Below are 21576 nucleotides of genomic sequence, written 5' to 3'. Positions count from 1 at the left end.
AAATTTATATACCGCCCTTCTCCCGAGGGACTCAGGGCGGTGAACAGGGCACATATAAATAACAAATACAAAAATTAAAAAGAGAATTAAAGATAGATTCCAGTAGTTTCTTTGAGGTCATCTCCTTGACTCTATATTGCAGGGGTGTCAAACTCTCAACATCACGTGACGTGTTGTGACGTATCATAACTTTTTTTCCATTGCTGGCAATGGGGTAGGTGCAGTTTCGGCATGTCGCATCTGGCCTGTGGGCCGGCAGTTTGACACCCCTGCTATATTGCAAACTCAGGGAACAAGAATTACTTGGATGTTTGGAGTGATATTTATTGCTCATAGGTAAATAGAGCAGAACTTCAAAGGAACCACCTGATATAAAAAGTCTAGGAAAACTCTTTGCTTCATTCTGCACATTCTGCCATATGCCTGTGACCTAGCTGTTGGGTCATTTTTGGACAAAGGACACATTTAATGTTCTTTCAAAAATGCACCAGAGTCATATTCAGAACAGAACAATAAGGAACAGCCATAGAGGCAAATAATGGGTAAATAATTAGTCCAGTCTTGTACCTGTATTCACCCAACTACCCCTGCCACACATTAAGGAGTGTGTTTGCTGGATGCATTTTCCACTGGGAGGTGATGTGGACAGAGGTATAAACCAAGTTGAGTGGTTCTAACCTATTACACCCCTTAAACTGTACTGCATTAAAAATTAAGGACAGGACCATTTGTGAGCCTCTTTACTTAGGCAGAATAGAACTCAATTGCCAGGACAGTACATTTTATGCTACTATATTTTCATGTCAATTCAAGGATTAGAAGAAAGTACATTAATAGAGCTATTATGAAGCAAAACAATGAGTGATGAGCTTTGGGAATGGGCTCTTTCAATCATCATGTTATAACAGAGCCTTAGAAAAGTAGTATCACAGTTTTCCAGAAGTGGCATTTATCCTGAGTAAACCCTGGATGGATTTGGCCTGGATAGACACCATTCAGTAGAAGTTGGAATTTAGCCAGTGATGTTCTGTGGAAGAAAAAGCAAAACGTGGAGCCAATGCATAAAGAGCTAGCAAAGGGAGCAGCTCTTCAATAATTCCTCTCTGGACAAGAGGGAACTTGAGATCTCCCACAGGTGTTCCAGACAGCTGCTCCAGATGAGGAGACTGTAAGATAATAATCTCTAGTGGGTTTTTAGCATGAGGAGATCAGGAGAATCTTGCTCAAACTGTGGTTGGCCCCTTTAAAAGGACACTAAGTCCGCATAATTCCTTTTTAAAATCATTTTTGGAAATTGCTTGTCAGCTGCTTCCCAACTATTAGGAACCTTTGGATCAACAAGTTTTTAGAGCACCAGGTGAGTTTTCTTCAATTCTTAATGAAATAAATTTTAAATACAAGATTAAGTACATTAAAATGGAATAAATGGGCAAAAGGGTGATTAAAACTTTGATTTTAAAAAGTTACTAATGGCCCAAGGGTCCTGATAAATTTGAAATAAAATGTTGGAATTAATTATAAAGAATCCTTCCCATGGGAAATTTCTTTTCAATTCATTTTCAAAAATGTAATACAGGTAGTCAACCTGCAACCACAATAGAACTAGAAAATTCATCATTAAGTGGTACAATCATTAAATGAAGCATCACATGACCCACCCAATATTATGACCTTTTATGTCATAGTCATTAAGCAAATCACCATGGCCATTAAGCAAGATATCACGTGACTTTGACTTAAGACCTTCCCTGCTGGCTTTCCTATTGACAGAAGCCACCTGGGGAGGTTAAAAATAATGATCACATGACCAAAGGATTAAGCAAGGACCATCCATAATGTAACACTTTAAAAAATTGAGCACTTGAGGGAAGTAGAAAGAACTAAAGATTATAATTAAAGGAGAACACTCAAACTCAACTCAGAATTACAAAATGAAGCAAAATATGGTAACATTGAACATACTGAAGGATATTTTTGGACAATGAATCCAGAAGTTAATTTTAAGAATGTCTGCCTCTATAGATAGATAGACTGTGTCTGACAGATGTTATGAAAGAAGAACAAGTGTTACCTGACAAGACTGAGAGTGCTTTGAAAGCGGATTTAAAAATGACAGACTTCAAGTATGAGATGGAAAAACATGTTACACCGGATATACAAAATAAACTGACTGCTTTAATAATTAAAGGTAAAGGTAAAGGTTCCCCCGCACATGCATGCTAGTCGTTTCCGACTCTAGGGGCTGGTGCTCATCTCCGTTTCAAAGCCGAAGAGCCAGCGCTTGTCCGAGGACGTCTCCGTGGTCATGTGGCCGGCATGACTAGACGCCAAAGGCTCACGGAACGCTGTTACCTTCCCACCGTAGTGGTCCCTATTTTTCTACTTGCATTTTTATGTGCTTTCGAACTGCTAGGTTGGCAGAAGCTGGGACGAGTAACAGGTGCTCACTCTGCTACGCGGCACTCGGGATTCGACCCGCCAAACTGCCGACCTTCTGATCAACAAGCTCAGCGTCCTAACCCACTGAGCCACCGCGTCCCTCTCTTAATAATTAAAAGGGACATGCAAATAACAAAGTAAGAGTGACCTGGATAACATTCCTACATTAATTTTGCAAAGGAGACTTGTTAAAGCTTTGAAGAATTTGGGTGAAAAGAGACAAAGAAAAAGTGAAAAGAAATCAAGTACTATACTAGAAAACTATTTGAACGGACTAAATATCAAAATTGTTATAAGTAAAGGGAAGGAATATAAAGTTAATTTATTTAACCAAGTTAAAATAGATAGTTTGCTATCTGTTGCAACCCTTAATGGGCTTTTGCCGATATCAGCTTTAAGGATGAAGCTTTAAGGAATAGTTTAAACAAGAAATGGGATATGAAAAATCATTTGTTGTATTTAAGAGAAGGTGATAAGTTACTAAAATTGTTTGTGCATTGTGATAAAGGATAAGCACTTCTTTGTATATTTTTCTTTTTCTTTATTATAGTCTTATTTTTCCTTCCTGTTTTTTTGAATTTTTCTCTTTTTTACTTTCTTTTCTCCACCTTCTATTTTTTCTTTTTAATCTTTTTTTTAAGTTTGTAGTAGTTTTTATTATTGTAATTGCAGTCTTTAATAAAATTACTACTTAAAAAAGAACTTAACCAGTGACATGATATTATTGGGAAATTCTTTTTTAATTCTATTTAACAAGATGCTTATGACAAAGTTAGAATTAAGTATGGAAGTAATGATAAACAGAGAAACCACTTTGCACGAATATTTGTCATAATTTTAGAGCAAAGTTTTCTTGTTGCATTTTGTATGTTTCTTTGTTGTGCTTTATGATTGTAAAATACCCTGAACATATGGAGATAAGCTGAATGCAAATGCTTATATGCATACATACTACCATCAAACCAACATGCATACTGGCTAGCACATTCTTGTCTTCAGCCTATTTCAGGTTTACTTTTTTATTTTATATTTCTTTTTTTTCCCAGTGGTCACTTGTAACAGTGGACAAAGTAGAAGTCCTGAAGGTTAGTGATCTACTTCATCACCAGCTTCAGTTTTTGAGTCAGGGCAGAGCCTACTGCTCTAACTCTTTCCTCTGAGCTAAAGGAAGCAATCACAGAGACAGCAGAAGGAGAGAAACTTTACAGAGTGTAAGGCAAGATCATGGGTGACAGATCTTTCATGTCTCCATCAAGGTCTTCTTTCTTAACTCTCACAAAAACAGTGGTGATTGATTGAAAGTCAGTTATCACCCTCCAGCCTCGACTTCTGTAGAAGAAAATATTCTTTATGTCACAAGGCCTATCGTATGTCTCTTTGTTGAGTCCCTTAAGCTACCCAGCAGTAGAAATATAAAATTTACTAATTTCGTAGCGTCTCTGTGTGGAATGAGGAGGGGGCGCCATTTTATTTTTTGCCTCAGGCACCAAAATGCCAACCCTGATGAAGGAGCAAGTCTGAGCCTGGTGGGAATTATCTGATGTATGTAAATATGCATAAGCTTCGCTCGGACCTAATTGTCATGAAAGTATGGGAAGTATGTTGATTGGTAAGCTTGTGGCAAATCTCAGTTCAGACTTCATTTTGTCTGAAAGGAAAAAGAGCAAGTAGATATGTCTTCTTCAAGACAAATAATGTTTGCTTTTTCGTTTTTACTGATGGCTGTGAAGCCAAGCTTCTCTTAAATACAGTAGGTATCTTTTCGTTTCATGTTTCTGTAATAAGGAAAGGCATGAGATCTATGTTAGGGACTATGAAATCCCACTTACACTGCCTAGCCATGTTTAAAGTAAAGGTAAAGTTTCCCCCGCACATGTGTGCTAGTCGTTTCCGACTCTAGGGGCCGGTGCTCATCTCCGTTTCAAAGCCGAAGAGCCAGCGCTTGTCCGAGGACGTCTTCGTGGTCATGTGGCCGACATGACTAGACGCCAAAGGCTCACGGAACGCTGTTACCTTCCCACCGGAGTGGTCCCTATTTTTCTACTTGCATTTTTACGTGCTTTCGAACTGCTAGGTTGGCAGAAGCTGGGACGAGTAACAGGCACTCCCTCTGTTACATGGCACTCAGGATTTGACCCGCCAAACTGCCGACCTTCCGATCGACAAGCTCAGCGTCCTAACCCACTGAGCCACCACGGTTTAATAAATAAACCATAATCAGTCTACACATCTCACCGAGCTTAAAGCAAAGCAATCATTTCATATGCATGCAGTCCCAGCAGCACTGAGAGGAAGAGAGAAAACACTGCAATGTGTCTGCCGGGACCTCAATAATTCCATTTTTTTTCCATCCAGAAATGGATTTGAGGCTTAATGGCACAGGCTGCAGATGTTCTGGGTGGCTGGAGGTGCTTCATGCAGCCACATGGAAGAGGATTGACAGCAGAAATTTTACACAGCAGAATGCAAAAGTTGCCTGTGGACAACTTGGTTGCCACTTCCCCTTGGGGATCTTGCAACCATATGTTGAAGAGTCGGAGAAGCACGAGACTTGCTTGATGACCTGCCAAGGCAACGAGACAGCTCTCAAGGACTGCATAGCCTGTGATTCCCATGATTTCACCTCTCTGGCTGTGTTCCTAGTTTGTCAAGGTATGTACAACCAACCCCCTTCCTATTTGCATGCTGTCTTTGAACAAAGTCTGGGTCATCTGGGAAACTGATGTTGTGGTTTAGTTGAATTGGAAACCAGTCATAGAGGACAGAACATGGATCTTGCCTATTGTCTTAGGAAGTCAGTGCAAGAATCCTGAACAGTCACTCTACCTAGGTTTAGGAAGGTTGCTGCATTGTATGCCTTGGCCCAGAGATTGTGAGCACTTCCACACTGGCATCGCTTCCTTTCCCCAACCCTTCAAAAGCATTTGGAAGAGGATCTGAGGGTTGTTTTTTTTTCAGCTTCCCAGCATCAGAGCATTGGGGGTATGAAGCAAACAAATCACAACCTCATAATGTGTTGCCTCAGGTCTTGTGGCCATAAAAATCCTCATGGTTCCACTCAGCACGGAAGAGATAGAAAGAAAAGACATTAAGTGTGAGTAATTTTCAGCAGTATGCACCCAGCAGACTCTGCATATCCAGATCAGAGTAAGCACAGACACCACTCAGTTCAGTTAGCCCATAATATAATTTGACATTTATTTTTTTTAAATTCAGCATCCGTCAAAAACAGTTAGCTGGTGATACACAACAAAAGGAAGTCAAAAGCAGAGAGAATGAAATATGATCAAGAAATAAAAAGGCAAAGGACTTAATGCCAACAATCTACATTAACATTTATTTATATATCAAAAAAGCACAGAGCTTCCCAGAGCAATGGAAACAATAGTAAAAGTAAAGGTAAAGTTTCCCCCGCACATGTGTGCTAGTCGTTTCCGACTCTAGGGACCGGTGCTCATTTCCGTTTCAAAGCCGAAGAGCCAGCGCTTGTCCGAGGACGTCTCCGTGGTCATGTGGCCGGCATGACTAGACACCAAAGGAACATGGAACGCTGTTACCTTCCCACCGTAGTGGTCCCTATTTTTCTACTTGCATTTTTACGTGCTTTCGAACTGCTAGGTTGGCAGAAGCTGGGACGAGTAACAGGCGCTCACTCTGCTACACGGCACTCGGGATTCGACCCACCAAACTGCCGACCTTCTGATCGACAAGCTCAGCGTCCTAACCCACTGAGCCACCATTGTATTGGAAACAATACAATGGGCAATTAGCATGGACAGTACTAAAGGCAGTATTTGGTTATTCTGGATGTCAGCTTTCCTATATACATAGCCAAAGAGTAGAGATGGCAAATAGCACATCAGCTGGTCCTTCTTCTGTTTTGCACCATGAAAAAAAGACATGAGTGGACAGGGATGATGCGACCAATATTAGGGACCCAGACTGTACACTTGAGAATTCTTCTCACTTTTATCCTTGCTTACTTCCCTGCACCATTGAAGGAGAGAAACAAAACTGTCAGGCTGGCTTTCCTCTGAGGTGCCTCTTGCCCCCCCCCCCAGTTGAGTCTGAAGTAAGTTGACTCAGCTACCGAAAAGAAATGAAGGCACAGGATGCAGGGCTAATCTAGATGTGGCATGAAAATCTCATGCAGATGTATCTTATGTAGGCACCCTTAAGCATTTCCCAAAGAAAGGCTGAATAAAAATATATAATAAGCTTTTCATAAAAGAGAAAAATAAGGATATAGGTTAATAAATCTCAATATGTTTTTAAAAAGTTGAAGTCTAGCTAAGGCATGATGAAAAGACAAAGTGAATAACTGAATTAATGTTCAACTTTGCTGGCGAGTTGTGAAACCAAGATCATAGCTGAGTACTGAAGAGCAAGTTGAGGTGCTACAGAAACTTTATCTCTTGTTTTACTAATCTAGGTGAAATGTTAGTATATATTGCTATTCCATGTATGATACGCCCTATGCTAAATAAAATAAATTTATCTCTTGGATTGAAATCTTTCTTTCTAAAATACCTTGGATTATCTTTATCATTTCAGCTCCTGTGCAAACCACTCCGATATTCCTGCCTACAACAGCACCCCTGGTGACCTCCTCGAAACCCTTTGGTAGGAAAACCCAAATCTTTGCTGATGGTGATAGTGACTTAAAATTACATGCTACCAACAACTTTGGATAGTTAATTTTTAGATCATTCACAAGAACATGAAAGGCAGCAGAACTTACACAGTTGTCTCCACCCTTAAAACATTTATTCAGAATAAAAATACATTCTTCAATTAAGGCATCTTGATTGTCCTCACCTTTGTCAAATTCTCAAGGCTTATAAACCGAAACTGCCATGTGACAATGTTGGCTAATGCTGATACAGTTAATATTCAAAACAGCTGGAGAGCATTAGCTGTCTACACTTCATGTATCATCTCTAAAGTATTCATAAGGAAGTTGTTAATGCTGCTAACATTAGATGTTCCCGCTCTGACAACTGATAAAAATGCAGCCATTTTCTCTATTCCTTTAACATGCTTTTTCTTACTTAAGAAATTACTGTAGGTGCAGCAGAGAAGGGGGGGGGGTTGGAATGAAAGCTCAGTTAGCCATAATAATAATGCTGCTGTGGGAATCCAAGGACAAGTTGATAACATTTTGGCTGGCTGTGGAGCTGAGGAGAAAGCCAGGACTTTAAGCTAATTGGGGAATGTGATTTATGACAGTTAATTGGGGGTGGGAGTTGTACTTTGTTACTTTGTATCTGGAGGAAGGGAAGTTAGTTTTTGGGTTCAACTATGTAGTGCCAATACTTTGTATCCCGAATAAATGTACTTTAAGGAAGAATTTTGCCTTGAAGTTCTTTTGATTCATCTATCGGAACCGTGACAGAAGTATTTATGGTTTTCATTGGAAAAGTTAAAATATGAACACAAAACCTTAAGTTTGATGCTTGTACTGTTAATCGTACCACTGCATACATTACTTGATCCGTGCCTTATGTTACCTTTCCCAGATCACTCAGGGACAAACATTGAAGATGGAACCTCCTTGTGTTCAGGGATTTTGGAGCCAGTTGTGGAAGGAGGCTACAAGAAAATGCTTTGCCTGAGTTTGCAAAGATGGTGGAATAAGCTGGAACCCAGGGTTTGCCAGGGGGTAAACTGTGAAAATCCAGGACACAAGGATCAGAACAGGGAAAGGACACTGCAGCACTGGGAGAAGCTGCAGTGTGAAAAAAGGAATCTTAGCGTGGGTGACTGCTCAAGAAGCACACAAGAGTGCTTAAGCCTAACACTGGTTAGATGCTCAGGTGAGCAAACCTCACTAGAAGAGTACACTCAATCCCTGCGCTGCTTTTCATTTGTGCTCATCATTTAAATTACACAAAATGGGTCTCTCAGTGCAATTATGGGAGGGCAATTTTGTAAAAAGTGGTTGAGTAATGTACAAGAATTCTGGAACTGTACCAGCTTGTGGAGGAATGATTATATTTTCTAATTTCCCTCCCCATTTTTTTTTTAAAAAAGAACTTTCCTGCACTATCCTTCAAAGAGAAGAATGTTATTCCTGAAACGCTAGATCTACACTGCATTCTAAAAAATATGAATCTACCACTTCCCATAGCATGAACAGTAACATTCAGAATTCTACAAGCTAAGTTTAGCCCCTGATCCTATGCAGGTTTGCTCTTTGTTTCTTAAAAACTCTGAAAGGGAGGTTTGAATTATACTGATAAGAAAACTAGTATGTTAACTAGTATTCTGAAAGTTGATGTTCAGAAGTAACCTAATGAGTGACAGATGGTATGTGGTAGCTAGTATCTAAATGATATTTATAGTGGAATGATATTTATAGTGGAATAATTCCAGTACAGGAGCAATTCTGTACTGTACTATACTGTATTCCTGTACAGTCAGGCTAAATGCTGGAAGGAAGAAAAAAAAACCTGCAGTTCTGCAAAAAGGAGGAGGGGGAGTGAGAAACATTCTGCTGCTGAAATACTGAATGAGAGGGCCTAAAAACAATAGTATTTCTGTGAAAAAGAGCTTGTTGCTATTGAAGATATAGAGCTCTTTCCGATCTAGCTGCAGTCCCAGTATCCATGTGAAATGATCGTGCTTGCATCTTGACAGGGGCTTGCAATTACAAGCAATTTCAGTATATCTCTTTCATAGTTGCATCATATTTGTGGGCAAGGAAATGTTTCATGGCAACAAATGCAACTTCTGATGGGGCAATGTATTGCACTTTGTGCTTAAAGGAATGCCCTAGTCCTTTAGAAAGAAACTTGATCCATGTTGGTTCACTCTATGTTATCCTCTGGGGGAATCCTGTTACAATGGAACTGCCAGTATGCCAGCATTGGGAATTTAAAGGATAGTGGAGGCCTTTTAAATCAGTTCTTGGCCATCCTGAAAAGACTGCAAAAATCAGTGATTGGCAGATGATTCTTTCCAAGCTTTAGACATATGATGATTTTCATAGCGTCTTGATAATCAAATAGAACTGCAGATAATCCAGTGAACCTGATCAAGTCTTCAGCACGTTTTTCAACTTAAGTTGGGAAGTGGAAAACCCAGCTGTCAGGAAAAGTTCATAATCTATAGGATTTTCTGTCTCCAGATCAAGATTTGAAGTCCCAGAAATCCAGTTCAGAGACTGTCTTAGGAATCCTGCTTGGTCTTGTTCTTATTGCTGTTCTTTTGAGCATTTGTGTTCTTCCCACCTACAAAAAAATTATGAAAAAATGTAAGTAAGAATTTATTGCTGGTATAAAGAGATTGTCAGAGTCTGTTTTGGGCCTCAGCTTTTTCTGTGTGTGTGCTCTTACAACCATGTGGAAAAAATGCATGGTCGTCCAGAAAAAAGCTTGATGACAAAAAGACTGGTGGATCAGGCTGAAAAGACTGGGGCTTAGGAGATCCATTGATTGCACCAGGAATTTTCTGGTTCTCACATTTCATTCTAGGACTACTGTATGCTTTATTGTACTCTCTACACAAAAGTATGCACATGAACCCCTTTCTTTTTTAGGTATCCTGATGACATCAATTTGCATGGTGTATTTTTGTCCATATGCCTTCATTTAAATGCTACCTTCTGCTATCTAGAAATGTCTTGAAAATAAACTCCATTAATACCAAAGTTTGAATCCCTGCATCAGATTCCATCCAAGTTGAGATGCACTCTCAATAAAAAGAAAATACCGTGTATGTAGCTCAGAACTGAACTGTGAACTCTCTGAGCTTGGTAGTTTGCTTGCAGATGTTTCATTACCCCACTTGATGACATAATGAATACATTTTGGGGTGGGGGGGATGATGTTACCTAGGTGGGTAATGAAATGTCTACAAGCAAACAATCAAGCTTGGAGAGCAAAAAGGACTCCATAGATCAGGGGTGTCAAACTGCCGGCCCGCGGGCTGGAGCATCACAGAGAAACCGCGCCCATCCCATTTTCGGCAATGGGAAAAAGTTCCGATATGTCGCACGATGTCACGTGACGTCACGAGTTTGACATGCCTGCCATAGATGGATACTGCTGGGCCCATTTTATCTCTGATGATTGTTTCCATGTCCTCTGTTTCTCACCAGGTCACCAAAATTATAATGGCTATACAGATGTTTCCTAGCAATACCTGGCACTAATGAATAGTTCTTCTATTATGGAATTATAGTTATTTTCAACACTGTTGGAATGATTTTGTGCATGTTCTAATCCTTCTGTGAACATTAACAGCCTGAATATACAAAATGCATTCAAAATGATTTTATAAAATCCTTTCTATTCAGCACAGTTTTTGGAATGTAGTTAATGGCAATGAATAGGAACATTCTTCATGCTTTTTAATTAGCATGCAAGCACACAGCTCTATTAAAAAAATAAACAGGATCTTTCTGATTGCAGCCATTAATCACCTCAAAATATCAGTGAGTCCTTAATATATTGCATTATAACATTTCACTTCAGAGTATTTTACTATTATTTTAATTATAACTGGGTTGGAAGTGATTAGTGCTGTTTAAAAGATAATTTTAAAGGCCATCCAGAGGAGGTTAAAAAGGTTTCTGCAGCAAAAAGTAGAGTGAAAGTGTGCTGAGCTGTAATACTCTGCTGCTTAATAAGTTATTACTGAGGTCAACAGCAAATCTGTCTAAAAAAATATAAAAAGCTAGATTGGGGTAACTGTACTGGCAGAGTCTATTACTTTACCATCCTTTTTTTAAAAAACAACAACACAGATTTCCTGCATACCTAGGAATGGAAAGCATGTAATTTGATTATGTTATGTGACCACTTTCCATCCTCCTCAATATGAGTGATCAAGCCATGCAAAGTTGCCAATAAATTCCTTGTCCAAAGAGCATTATCTTCCACTGAGTCAAAGATGGTCACAGGAGCCCATTTCTCTAGGTATCCAGTGCCACTTCATGCCCGGTGCATGCTTTACACACTAAAACAGGGGTCTTCAAACTTGGCCCTTTTATGACTTGTGGACTTCAACTCCCAGAATTCCTCAGCCAGCACGCTGGGAGTTGAAGTCCACAAGTCCACAAGTCATAAAAGGGCTAAGTTTCAAGACCCCTGCACTAAAAGCTTAAGGTTCTTAACTAATAAGGATTATACTCAGGGAACTTGGGGGAAGAGTATTTATGCCCTACCTGGTTATATCATCAATCCCATGTCCCTTCCCTCCCTCTTTCTGCAGATTCCAAGAAGAGGCAGCAACAATGGATTGGCCCAAGTGGGGTGAACCAAAATGGTAAGAAATCACCTGCAGAACAGGGAACAAGAATCCGTGTTCTGATTTCTCCTGCAAGTCAAAGGGAATGTATGCATTTGAACGTCTCATAACGTACACAGGGACACTGAATATACAGTTTTCTAATCCATATTCTAATTTATGTTCTCATTATAAATAAATATAAGAGCTCAGGTTGGTGATGTGACTATACCATCCTAGCAAGATTTGATCTCAGAAAAGTAGGAACCATACATACCTTCTGATCAACACACTTTGGATGGGGGTTATAAGAATAACCACTGCTTACTTTGGGCTGGTGCAGGGGTAGGGAACCTTGGCTCTTTTATGACTCGTGGACTTCAACTCCCAGAATTCCTGAGCCAGCCATGCTGGCTCAGGAATTCTGGGAGTTGAAGTCCACGAGTCATAAAAGAGCCAAGGTTGCCTACCCCTGGGCTGGTGGGATTTTTAATTCACCTGGCTAGTAGAATATTGAGCAATTTAGTCGCCCTCCTTCCCAAAGTGAGTCTATCATCTGGAAAAGCAGATGGGCAACCCTACAGTAGCTCCACCTGCATCATTAAATATAAAGCACAATCCTGTTGGATGATGGGGCAAACTCATCCCATCCCAATCATGCAGTCTTTGTGGGTATAACTTTATCTTTCATAAGCCTGAATACCAGGAGATCAGATTTTCACATTTGTCAGACTCATAAGACATTGACTGATATCTGTGAGTTACAGGCTGCTTAAAGAGACTGTCATCCTGTAATTCTAGCTTCTGTGGGAAGAGTGATAATTCTCTTCTAAATGTACTCCTAAATAGCACTCTATTATTTATGACTGGGCCATATATTTTGCAACTAAAGCTGACATTCCAGAAGAGATCTGCTGAGTCCTGGTCAAAATTCTGCTCCCAAAGCACTCACTTTCAAGTTCCTTAACAGAGGAAGAAAAGCAGCCGTCTCACTGTCTTTGCAGTGGATGCAACATTATTGAACTCGAAACATATGGCAGAGAGGAACTGCAAAAGAATTCCAGGCAAGACGAATGTCATTTGTTTCCTGGCAAACATGAGAATTCTAATGTAAATGCCACAAATGCCTCTTCTGATTATGGACAGAGATCTAGTGTCATAATCACAATTTCAATGAAAGAACATGGGTAGAATAATAAATGTGTAGGTCGGTGTGGATATTTTACTGTTCAGTTATTGTCAGAGACCCTTCCCAAAAATATGGTTTGGCTTCCTCTAGAGGTGGGAAGTAGGATGGCAGCCCAATGAAGACTGCAGTGCAGACGTCCTGCTTTTGCTGATATCTAGCCAAGCAAACCCCTTTGAAGAACCAGACTGGTCATAATTTAACTGTGTGACTGTAATCCTGATCTTTAATTTTGGAATACTGAGTAGGAGCAATGAATGGCCTTGATCAGGATGTGTGCACACCTATTTGAAACCTCCTTCTCACAGTCCCCAGGACGTAGGGTTCAAAACACCCTCTTCTTCCACACTGCTGAGGGTGCTTTTAATCCTGGGATGACAGTGCAAGTCTTTTTTAAAAAAATAAGATATGTGTGGAAGGGCTGTTGAGGGTGATTTCAAAGGCTGAGCCAGAAAAGCATGTGTTTTGTTGAACTAGAATAAGAATTAAGAATATGGTGGTTGGTATTAATATATTAGGGACGCGGTGGCTCAGTGGGTTAGGACGCTGAGCTTGTCGATCAGAAGGTCGGCAGTTTGGCGGGTCGAATTCCGAGTGCCGCATAACAGAGGGAGCGCCTGTTACTCATCCCAGCTTCTGCCAACCTAGCAGTTCGAAAGCACGTAAAAATGCAAGTAGAAAAATAGGGACCACTACGGTGGGAAGGTAACAGCGTTCCGTGCGCCTTTGGCGTCTAGTCATGCCGGCCACATGACCACGGAGACGTCCTTGGACAAGCGCTGGCTCTTCGGCTTTGAAACGGAGATGAGCACCGGCCCCTAGAGTCGGAAACGACTAGCACACGTGTGCGGGGGAACCTTTACCTTTACTTTATATTAATATATTGGATGTACATGAACGTGGACATTATTCCTTTCAATAAACTGTTATGAATGAGGCAGCTCCCAGATAAACTTTTTTTTAAAAAAAGTGTCATAAAAAGCATCGCTCATCAGGGCTTTACCCTACAAACTATAATTTTAATTTCAAAGACAGGAAATGTATATCCTCACCTGCGGGATTCACGTGCGGGATTCAATATATAGAAAGAAAGTCCACATTATGTTTTTCTTTAGTTTCATTCCATCGCAAGAACTCTACTGCCTTCCAGACCCGTCTGGAAAGCCCAGTTGTTCAGGAAGAGGGGGACAAAGCCTCCCAGAAAACCTTTCTCTCACCCTATGCAGGTAAGATTTTCTTGCTTAAACTAAAAGTAAGTGTCACCTCTTAAAATATGTATCTGTCCAAAGATGTTGAGCCAATGCATCTTAGTCTCACAACAGACCAGATGGACACTTCTGATACTAAATCTGATACTAAATGATAACTTTATCCCAGTTCGATTCCTTCCTTCCCACATATATTGGAATTCAATCATTCGTAGCTATGCTGGCCAAAAACATTGATTTAAACAGACAGGACATCATGGCCCACAATAATGTTCAATTCAGTACCAGGCTATGAATATATATTATTTTTATCTCCACTGTGGGCAGTTGATTTATTCATTCAGGTACTGCATATCAGATCATCACACTTCAACATGTACTTTTGCTGTGTCTTCAGTGTCGTTTTTTTATTATCCTAATGGAGGGCCAGTTTCTCAATAATCTATATTTTGTGATGGATCCAGATGAAGTAAACTAATCAATTCTCATTATGCCAGTACAGATCTTTTTTAAATTATTCTTTGTAAACAAATTATGAATAGCAGCTTTCCATTTTTGCACTTAATCAAAACTGCATTGATGCTAATATTGGCCTGCACCATATTTAAAATCTTGTTCTGATACTTACAAGCAATCAGTGACAGAGATAAGAAAGTGAAAACATTTTATATAACCCATAAGGTCATTACAACTGTAATTTTGGTTACTATTTGTGATGCTATAAAAGAACAGATTAGATTGGCAAGAGAGAGAGAAGATAGATAGATAGATAGATAGATAGATAGATAGATAGATAGATAGATAGATAGATAGATAGATAGATAGATAGATGATAGACAGACAGACAGACAGACAGACAGATCTAATTTAGCAACCATAATTATATCAGCAACTTGGTCTTTAAATGAAGCACTCACTAACTGAAACTGCAGATGAGTTTCACATTTTATTTTAGTTTCCCTTGCTTTATAGATCAGCAAAAGTCATAAATGTGAGAACTGGTTACAAAGTTACTTTTTCATCATAACTGCATATGTCATAGTACAAGACAGTCACTAAACAAGGAGTACCTGTACATAGTAGATATACAGTTAAGTCTATGGGATAATGTTAATAAGCCAGTAGCTGACTAATATTTAGATAGATTGCTGAGGGGAACATGACATGGACTTCCTAAATTGTTAGCAAACATAGTTATTTTGTATTTTACTTTGTATTTTAAACATAGTTACTTTGTATTTTGATTTCACTTACTTTTCTCTCTTTTAAAATGATGAATGTAGGAAAACTTCTTATCCTATGCCTGTATGGATTGATTAGAGAGCTTCTAACATTCCTAAACTGAAAAAATAAGTTACAGAAAGAGGGCTGTATATTATCTCCTGATAAAATAAAGGTTCTTAGTGTCACCTGGCATTTGGTTATCTAACTTCAAACATTTGTGGTTAATTTACTATGCAAAGGAGGGGTTATTTTTATCTTGTCTTCTTTCATTTTTTTTGTTATGTTAACTTAAAAAAGGGAATGTAAGCTAAGTATCAGGGTTCCCTTTTTGAATGAGAGGAATTCTTTTTGTCTGAATATTCTGGTAAATTTAATAAAATGATCTTCCTGTCTCTGTCTGTCTCACTGGAAAATACGCATGCCAAGGCACAAGTCTAAAAGAGCCATATTTGGCCTTTATTGCCCCTTGGAAAATCCAGGGCTGTAAATCAGATTGGGAAAAGTATTGGTAAGGCCACACCTGGAATACTGCATCCAGTTTTGGTCACCACGATGTAAAAAAGATGTTGAGACTCTAGAAAGAGTGCAGAGAAGAGCAACAAAGATGATTGGGGGACTGGAGGCTAAAACATATAGGGAACGGTTGCTGGAATTGGGTATGTGTAGTTTAACGAAGAGAAGGGTGAGGGGTGACAGGATAGCAGTGTTCCAATTTCTCAGGGGCTGCCACAAAGAAGAGGGAGTCAAGCTATTCTCCAAAGCACCTGGACAAGAAGCAATGGATGGAAACTAACCAAAGAGAGAAGCAACCTAGAACTAAGGAGAAATTTCCTGATAGTTAGAACAATTAACCAGTGGAACAACCTGCCTCCAGAGGTGGTGAATGCTCCAACACTGGAAGCTTTTAAGAAGAGACTGGACAGCCATTTGCCTGAAATGGTATAGGGATTCCTGCCTGAGCAGAGGGTTGGACTAGAAGACCTCAAAAGTCCCTTCCAACCCTATTATTGTTATTCTGATAAAAGGCAATGGCAATCCTCGTTGGTATCATACTATGAAATGATAAAGATTTGAGTCACCAGGCATCAGATTGGACTTGAAGACAACATTACATGGCAAAGACAAACCCACGGTTTGTGTTGAAGCAGAAACCTCTGAGTGCATCTCTTTGTATAACTTGCCACGTGCTCCACCTAGCGTCCATAAATAATATCTTTTTTCGTAGTTTATTTTGTATTACATTTCACACAGCTCTCCTTAGTTCTAGGTTGCTTCTCTCCTTGATTAGTTTCCATCCATTACTTTTTGTCTTGCCTTTGGTGCTTTGGAAAATAGGTTGACCCTCCTCTTCTTTGTGGTAGCCCCTCAAATATTGGAACACTGCTATCATGTCACCCCTCGTCCTTCTTTTCACTAGACTAGACATACCCAATTTCTGCAACCGTTCTTCATATGTTTTAGCCTCCAGCCCCTTAATCATCTTTGTAGCTCTAAGGGAAGATGCAAAGATTTCAGTCATTTCAGGAAGGAGTAACCTATTAGGACGGTGGTTGGATGATCTTGGTGGGGGCTCTCCATTTATTATGCCCCGATGGACCGATCATCACCTCCTGTGGCTGGTCTTCCATTTTGCCACCCCCCGCCGTGGGGGTACGGAACCAACTAGATGGTACCGCCCCAGACGCCTAATGGATCCTGATAGGTTCCAAGCGGCGCTGGGGTCCCCACCTGCCTCCATTGCTCACAGCTCGGCGGATGCCTTAGTGGAAGCCTGGGAAAGGGCAGCCACTGAGGCACTCGACCGGGTTGTACCCTTGCGGCCCCTGACCCGGCGCAGATCCCAGCGAGCTCCATGGTTCTCCGTGGAGCTCCGGGAGATGAAGCGTCGGAAACGGGGCCTAGAGAGCTGCTGGAGGTCCAGCCGATCTGAACCCGACCGATTGCGGTTAAGAACCTACATTAGGTCTTATCTCGCTGCGATGAGGGAGGCGAGGTGTAATTACTTCTCCACCCTCATTGCGTCCGCAGATAATCGCCCGGCCGCCTTGTTTAGGGTGACTCGCTCCCTTCTTAATCAGGAGGTGAGGGAGGATCCCTTGCAGGGTCGTGCCGAGGAGTTTAGTCAACATCTGTTGGATAAAATCGCTCGGATTCGGACCGGTTTGGACTCCAGCTGGGCAGAGTCTGGCGATCAGGACGCGGGCGGTCTTGTCAATGTTATCTGGGAGGAGTTTGATTCTGTGACCCCTGATGAAGTGGACAGGATTATGGGGAAGCTGAGTTCCACCACATGTTTATTGGATCCGTGCCCTTCCTGGCTGGTTTATGCAGCTAGGGAGAGGACACGAGGCTGGCTCCAGGCGGTTATATCTGCTTCTTTGAGCGAGGGTTATTTCCCCACCATCTTAAAGGAGGCGGTGGTGAGACCTCTCCTCAAGAAGCCTGCCTTGGACCCAGCTGTATTGAACAACTTTCGTCCAGTCTCCAACCTTCGCTTTCTTGCGAAGGTTGTTGAGAGTGTGGTGGCGCATCAGCTCCCTCTGGTCCTGGATGAAGCGGATTATCTGGACCCTTACCAATCGGGTTTCAGGCCCGGGCACAGCACGGAGACGGCATTGGTCGCTCTGGTGAATGATCTCTGGAGGGCTCGGGAAAGGGGATATTCCTCTGTCCTAGTCCTATTAGACCTCTCGGCGGCTTTCGATACCATCGACCATGGTATCCTGCTGCAGCGTCTCAGGAGATTGGGAGTGGGAGGCACGGTTTTTCAGTGGTTCTCCTCCTATCTCCTGGGACGCTCGCAGTCGGTGTTGGCAGGGGGGCAGAGGTCGACCCCTAGGACTCTCGCTTGTGGAGTTCCTCAGGGGTCGGTCCTCTCGCCTCTCCTGTTCAACATCTATATGAAACCGCTGGGTGAGATCATTCGTGGTTTTGGAGTTGGGTATCATCAATATGCTGATGATACCCAACTTTTTATTTCGACCCCAAACCACCCCAGTGATGCCCTCGCTGTGATGTCCCGTTGCCTGGAGGCGGTTCGGGTCTGGATGGGGAGGAACAGACTTCAACTCAACCCTGACAAGACTGAGTGGCTGTACATTCCGGCTTCCCGGGACACCTGGGATGTTCCATCTCTTTCTATGGGGGGTGAGCTTTTACCCCCTGTGGATAGGGCTCGCAACTTGGGAGTCCTCCTAGATTCACGACTCACTTTGGAGGATCACATAGTGGCCGTGACTAGGGGGGCTTTTGCCCAGGTTCGCCTGGTGCGCCAGTTGCGGCCCTATCTGGACCGGGAGGCCTTATGTACGGTCACTCATGCGCTCGTGACCTCTCGCCTAGACTACTGTAATGCTCTCTACATGGGACTTCCCTTGAAGACTACTCGGAGGCTCCAACTGGTACAGAATGCGGCCGCGAGAGTTGTCTTGGGAGTTTCCCGGTACTCCCATGTTACACCTTTGCTCCGTGAGCTGCATTGGTTACCAGTTGTCTTCCGGGTAAGGTTCAAGGTTTTGGTTATGATCTTTAAGTCCCTACATGGCATGGGTCCGCGATACCTCGAGGACCACCTGCTGCCGGCGTCGACTCCCCTCCGCCCTGTGCGCGCCCACAGAGAGGGCCTCCTCAGGGTGCCTCCTGTCAAGGAATGTCGACTGGTGGCCCCCAGGGGGAGGGCCTTCTCTGTGGGTGCTCCGGCGTTATGGAACCAACTGCCGGTTGAGCTCCGGACGGCATCAGACCTCCGATCCTTCCGTCGTGGGTTGAAGACCCATTTATTTGAACTAGCGGGTCTGGCCTGATGGGGGTACATGGGTTTTTTTTATAGGCTTGTTTTATTATTTTTGTTTTAACTTGGGCACTGATTTAATTGTCTTTTAATGTTTGTATTGTTATTTATATTTATGCCCTGTGAACTGCCCTGAGTCCCTTTGGGAGAAGGGCGGTATACAAATCTCAATAAATTAAATTAAATTAAATATTAGCATCAATTGGTATTTCGTGGCAATGTGATTCCATGCTGAGGGTTGTTTTGTTTTGTTTTGTTTTTTCTCCTCCACGATCCAGCTCTGGAAGGGGCAACCAATAGATCTCCCAGCCCTTTGGATAACTCCTCTGACAGCGATTATGACTTATGTTCCGCGCAGCAGCTGTAAACTCTGTGAAGTCTGGATGACACTCCTTCCTGTTCACCTGCAGTATGGTGGTCAATGTGGCATTGAATTGCCCCTTTCTCCATCCTCAGCTCACTGGATGACTTCAGGCCAGTCTCTCTCTCTCAGGCTTAAACTACCTCACAGGGCAGTTGTGGAGAAAAATTGGAGGGGAACCCAATATGTATGCTTTGAGCTTCTGAGCAAAAGACCCAATATAAATCTGATAATGAAATATCCTTTAAATGAATAGTAAATTCCAGGGACATGATCACTGTAATAAACCTAAAGCAGTTTTTTGAAAGGAAGGAAATTGATATTTGTAATATAGATCTTGGATAGATGAGTTTCTCTGCCTCCACAGCGATAGCAAAACCAGTCCACCAACTTACTCATACCTGAGCATTAGCATGTTTTTCCCAGCCAGCTATATTGCATTTCAACTCCTATAACTCTCAGTCCATCAGCTGATAGAGATAGAAATCTCCCAATTTCAGACACTGAAAACCAATATGGATTATAGACCACTGTAGGATTAAAATCCTCCTACCTGACAACCCAAAATAAGGCTAGGTGATCTCTGGCAAGCCAAATAAGGAAGATTTATGTGTCAATTAAAATTTCAAGAAGACGCAGCATATATATATATATATATATATATATATATATATATATATATATATATATATATATATATATATATATATATATATATATATATATATATATATATATATATATATATATATATATATATATATATATATATATATATATATATATATATATATATATATATATATATATATATAGTAGCCATATGTACAGAAATGTGGATACACGGTTCATCACCTTACTGAGGTACTTAATTAGAGTAAGTCAGAACAGCTAATATTATTCAATTGGAAATTTCAAATAGCATATGTCTCTTGGCCCAGAGCATTTAAATCAATGTTCCCTTTTTAGGGTGTACACAGTATCGACATATACTTGTAAAGAGATTATAACTATGTGTGTTATAAATATGTTACAATTAAATAAATATTGAAGCTAATTGGTGAGAGCTTTAGTAATTGTTAGATCTATTGAACTGTCTTCAAGCAACACTAGTTTAATTTGAATGGTAGTTGGTGGGGGGGAAACTATGCATTCAACATTCATGTAGCTCAAATGACATCCATTCTTTATTTGGTGATTGACATTAGTGACTGCAAAAAGTTGGTCCATAGTTCCAATTTTCACATCTGGTTCACAACTGATTTCTCATATGGATTAATGCTCTGTTTTTCGCCTGTTTAAATTGCTGTACATTTCAAAAATAACATGTTTATTATCTTGCTGTCTTTGGAGAAATGGGGTAGCCTCTCCAACCATTTAATATATTTTTGGTGGGTCAAATGATTGTATCAAACATTTTCAACCAGTTCTATAGGTAGTTCTACATTTGGAAGGGAAAGTTTTTTTTAATGATACTGAAGCTCATTCTTTTTTGTTGTTAGTTGCGAAGTCGTGTCCGACCCATCGCGACCCTATGGACAATGTTCCTCCAGGCCTTCCTGTCCTCTACCATCTTCTGGAGTCCATCTAGGCTCACACATACTGCTTCAGTGACTCCATCCAGCCACCTCATTCTCTGTCGTCCCCTTCTTCTATTGCCCTCAATCTTTCCCAGCATTAGGCTCTTCTCCAGTGAGTCCTTCCTTCTAATTAAGTGGCCAAAGTATTTGAGTTTTAGCTTCAGGATCTGGCCTTCTAAAGAGCAGTCAGGGTTGATCTCCTCTAGGACTGACCGGTTTGATCGCCTTGCAGTCCAAGGGACTCGCAGGAGTCTTCTCCAGCACCATAGTTCAAAGGCCTCAATTCTTTGGCGCTCAGCCTTTCTGATGGTCCAACTTTCACTGCCATACATTGCAACTGGGAAGACCATAGCCTTGACTATACGCACTTTTGTTGGCAGGGTGATGTCTCTGCTTTTTAGTGTGCTGTCTAGATTTGCCATGGCTTTCCTCCCCAGGAGCAAGCGTCTTTTAATTTCTTGGCTACAGTCCCCATCTGCAGTGATCTTGGAGCCCAGGAAAATAAAATCTGTCACTACCTCCATTTCTTCCCCATCTATTTGCCAGGAGTTGAGAGG

General features: G+C 41.2%; 1 protein-coding gene across 1 annotated transcript in view; it reads left to right on the top strand.

Annotated features, from left to right (window-relative positions):
• Positions 1-20034, top strand: part of CD5 (CD5 molecule) — a 30517-nt gene extending 10483 nt beyond the window's left edge. The window contains exons 2-9 of the mRNA XM_081332509.1: positions 3486-3524; positions 4795-5091; positions 6994-7062; positions 7959-8255; positions 9569-9694; positions 11656-11766; positions 13942-14082; positions 19357-20034. Coding sequence (XP_081188635.1) covers positions 3486-3524; positions 4795-5091; positions 6994-7062; positions 7959-8255; positions 9569-9694; positions 11656-11766; positions 13942-14082; positions 19357-19445 — 1169 coding nt within the window. The 3' untranslated portion in view covers positions 19446-20034. The remainder of the gene's footprint in view (positions 1-3485; positions 3525-4794; positions 5092-6993; positions 7063-7958; positions 8256-9568; positions 9695-11655; positions 11767-13941; positions 14083-19356) is intronic.
• The last annotated feature ends 1542 nt before the right edge of the window (positions 20035-21576 follow it).

Source organism: Vipera berus, assembly GCF_964194415.1.
Source record: "Vipera berus genome assembly, chromosome: 1".
NCBI lineage: Eukaryota > Metazoa > Chordata > Lepidosauria > Squamata > Viperidae > Vipera > Vipera berus.
This window is presented reverse-complemented; position numbering and strand designations above follow the sequence as displayed.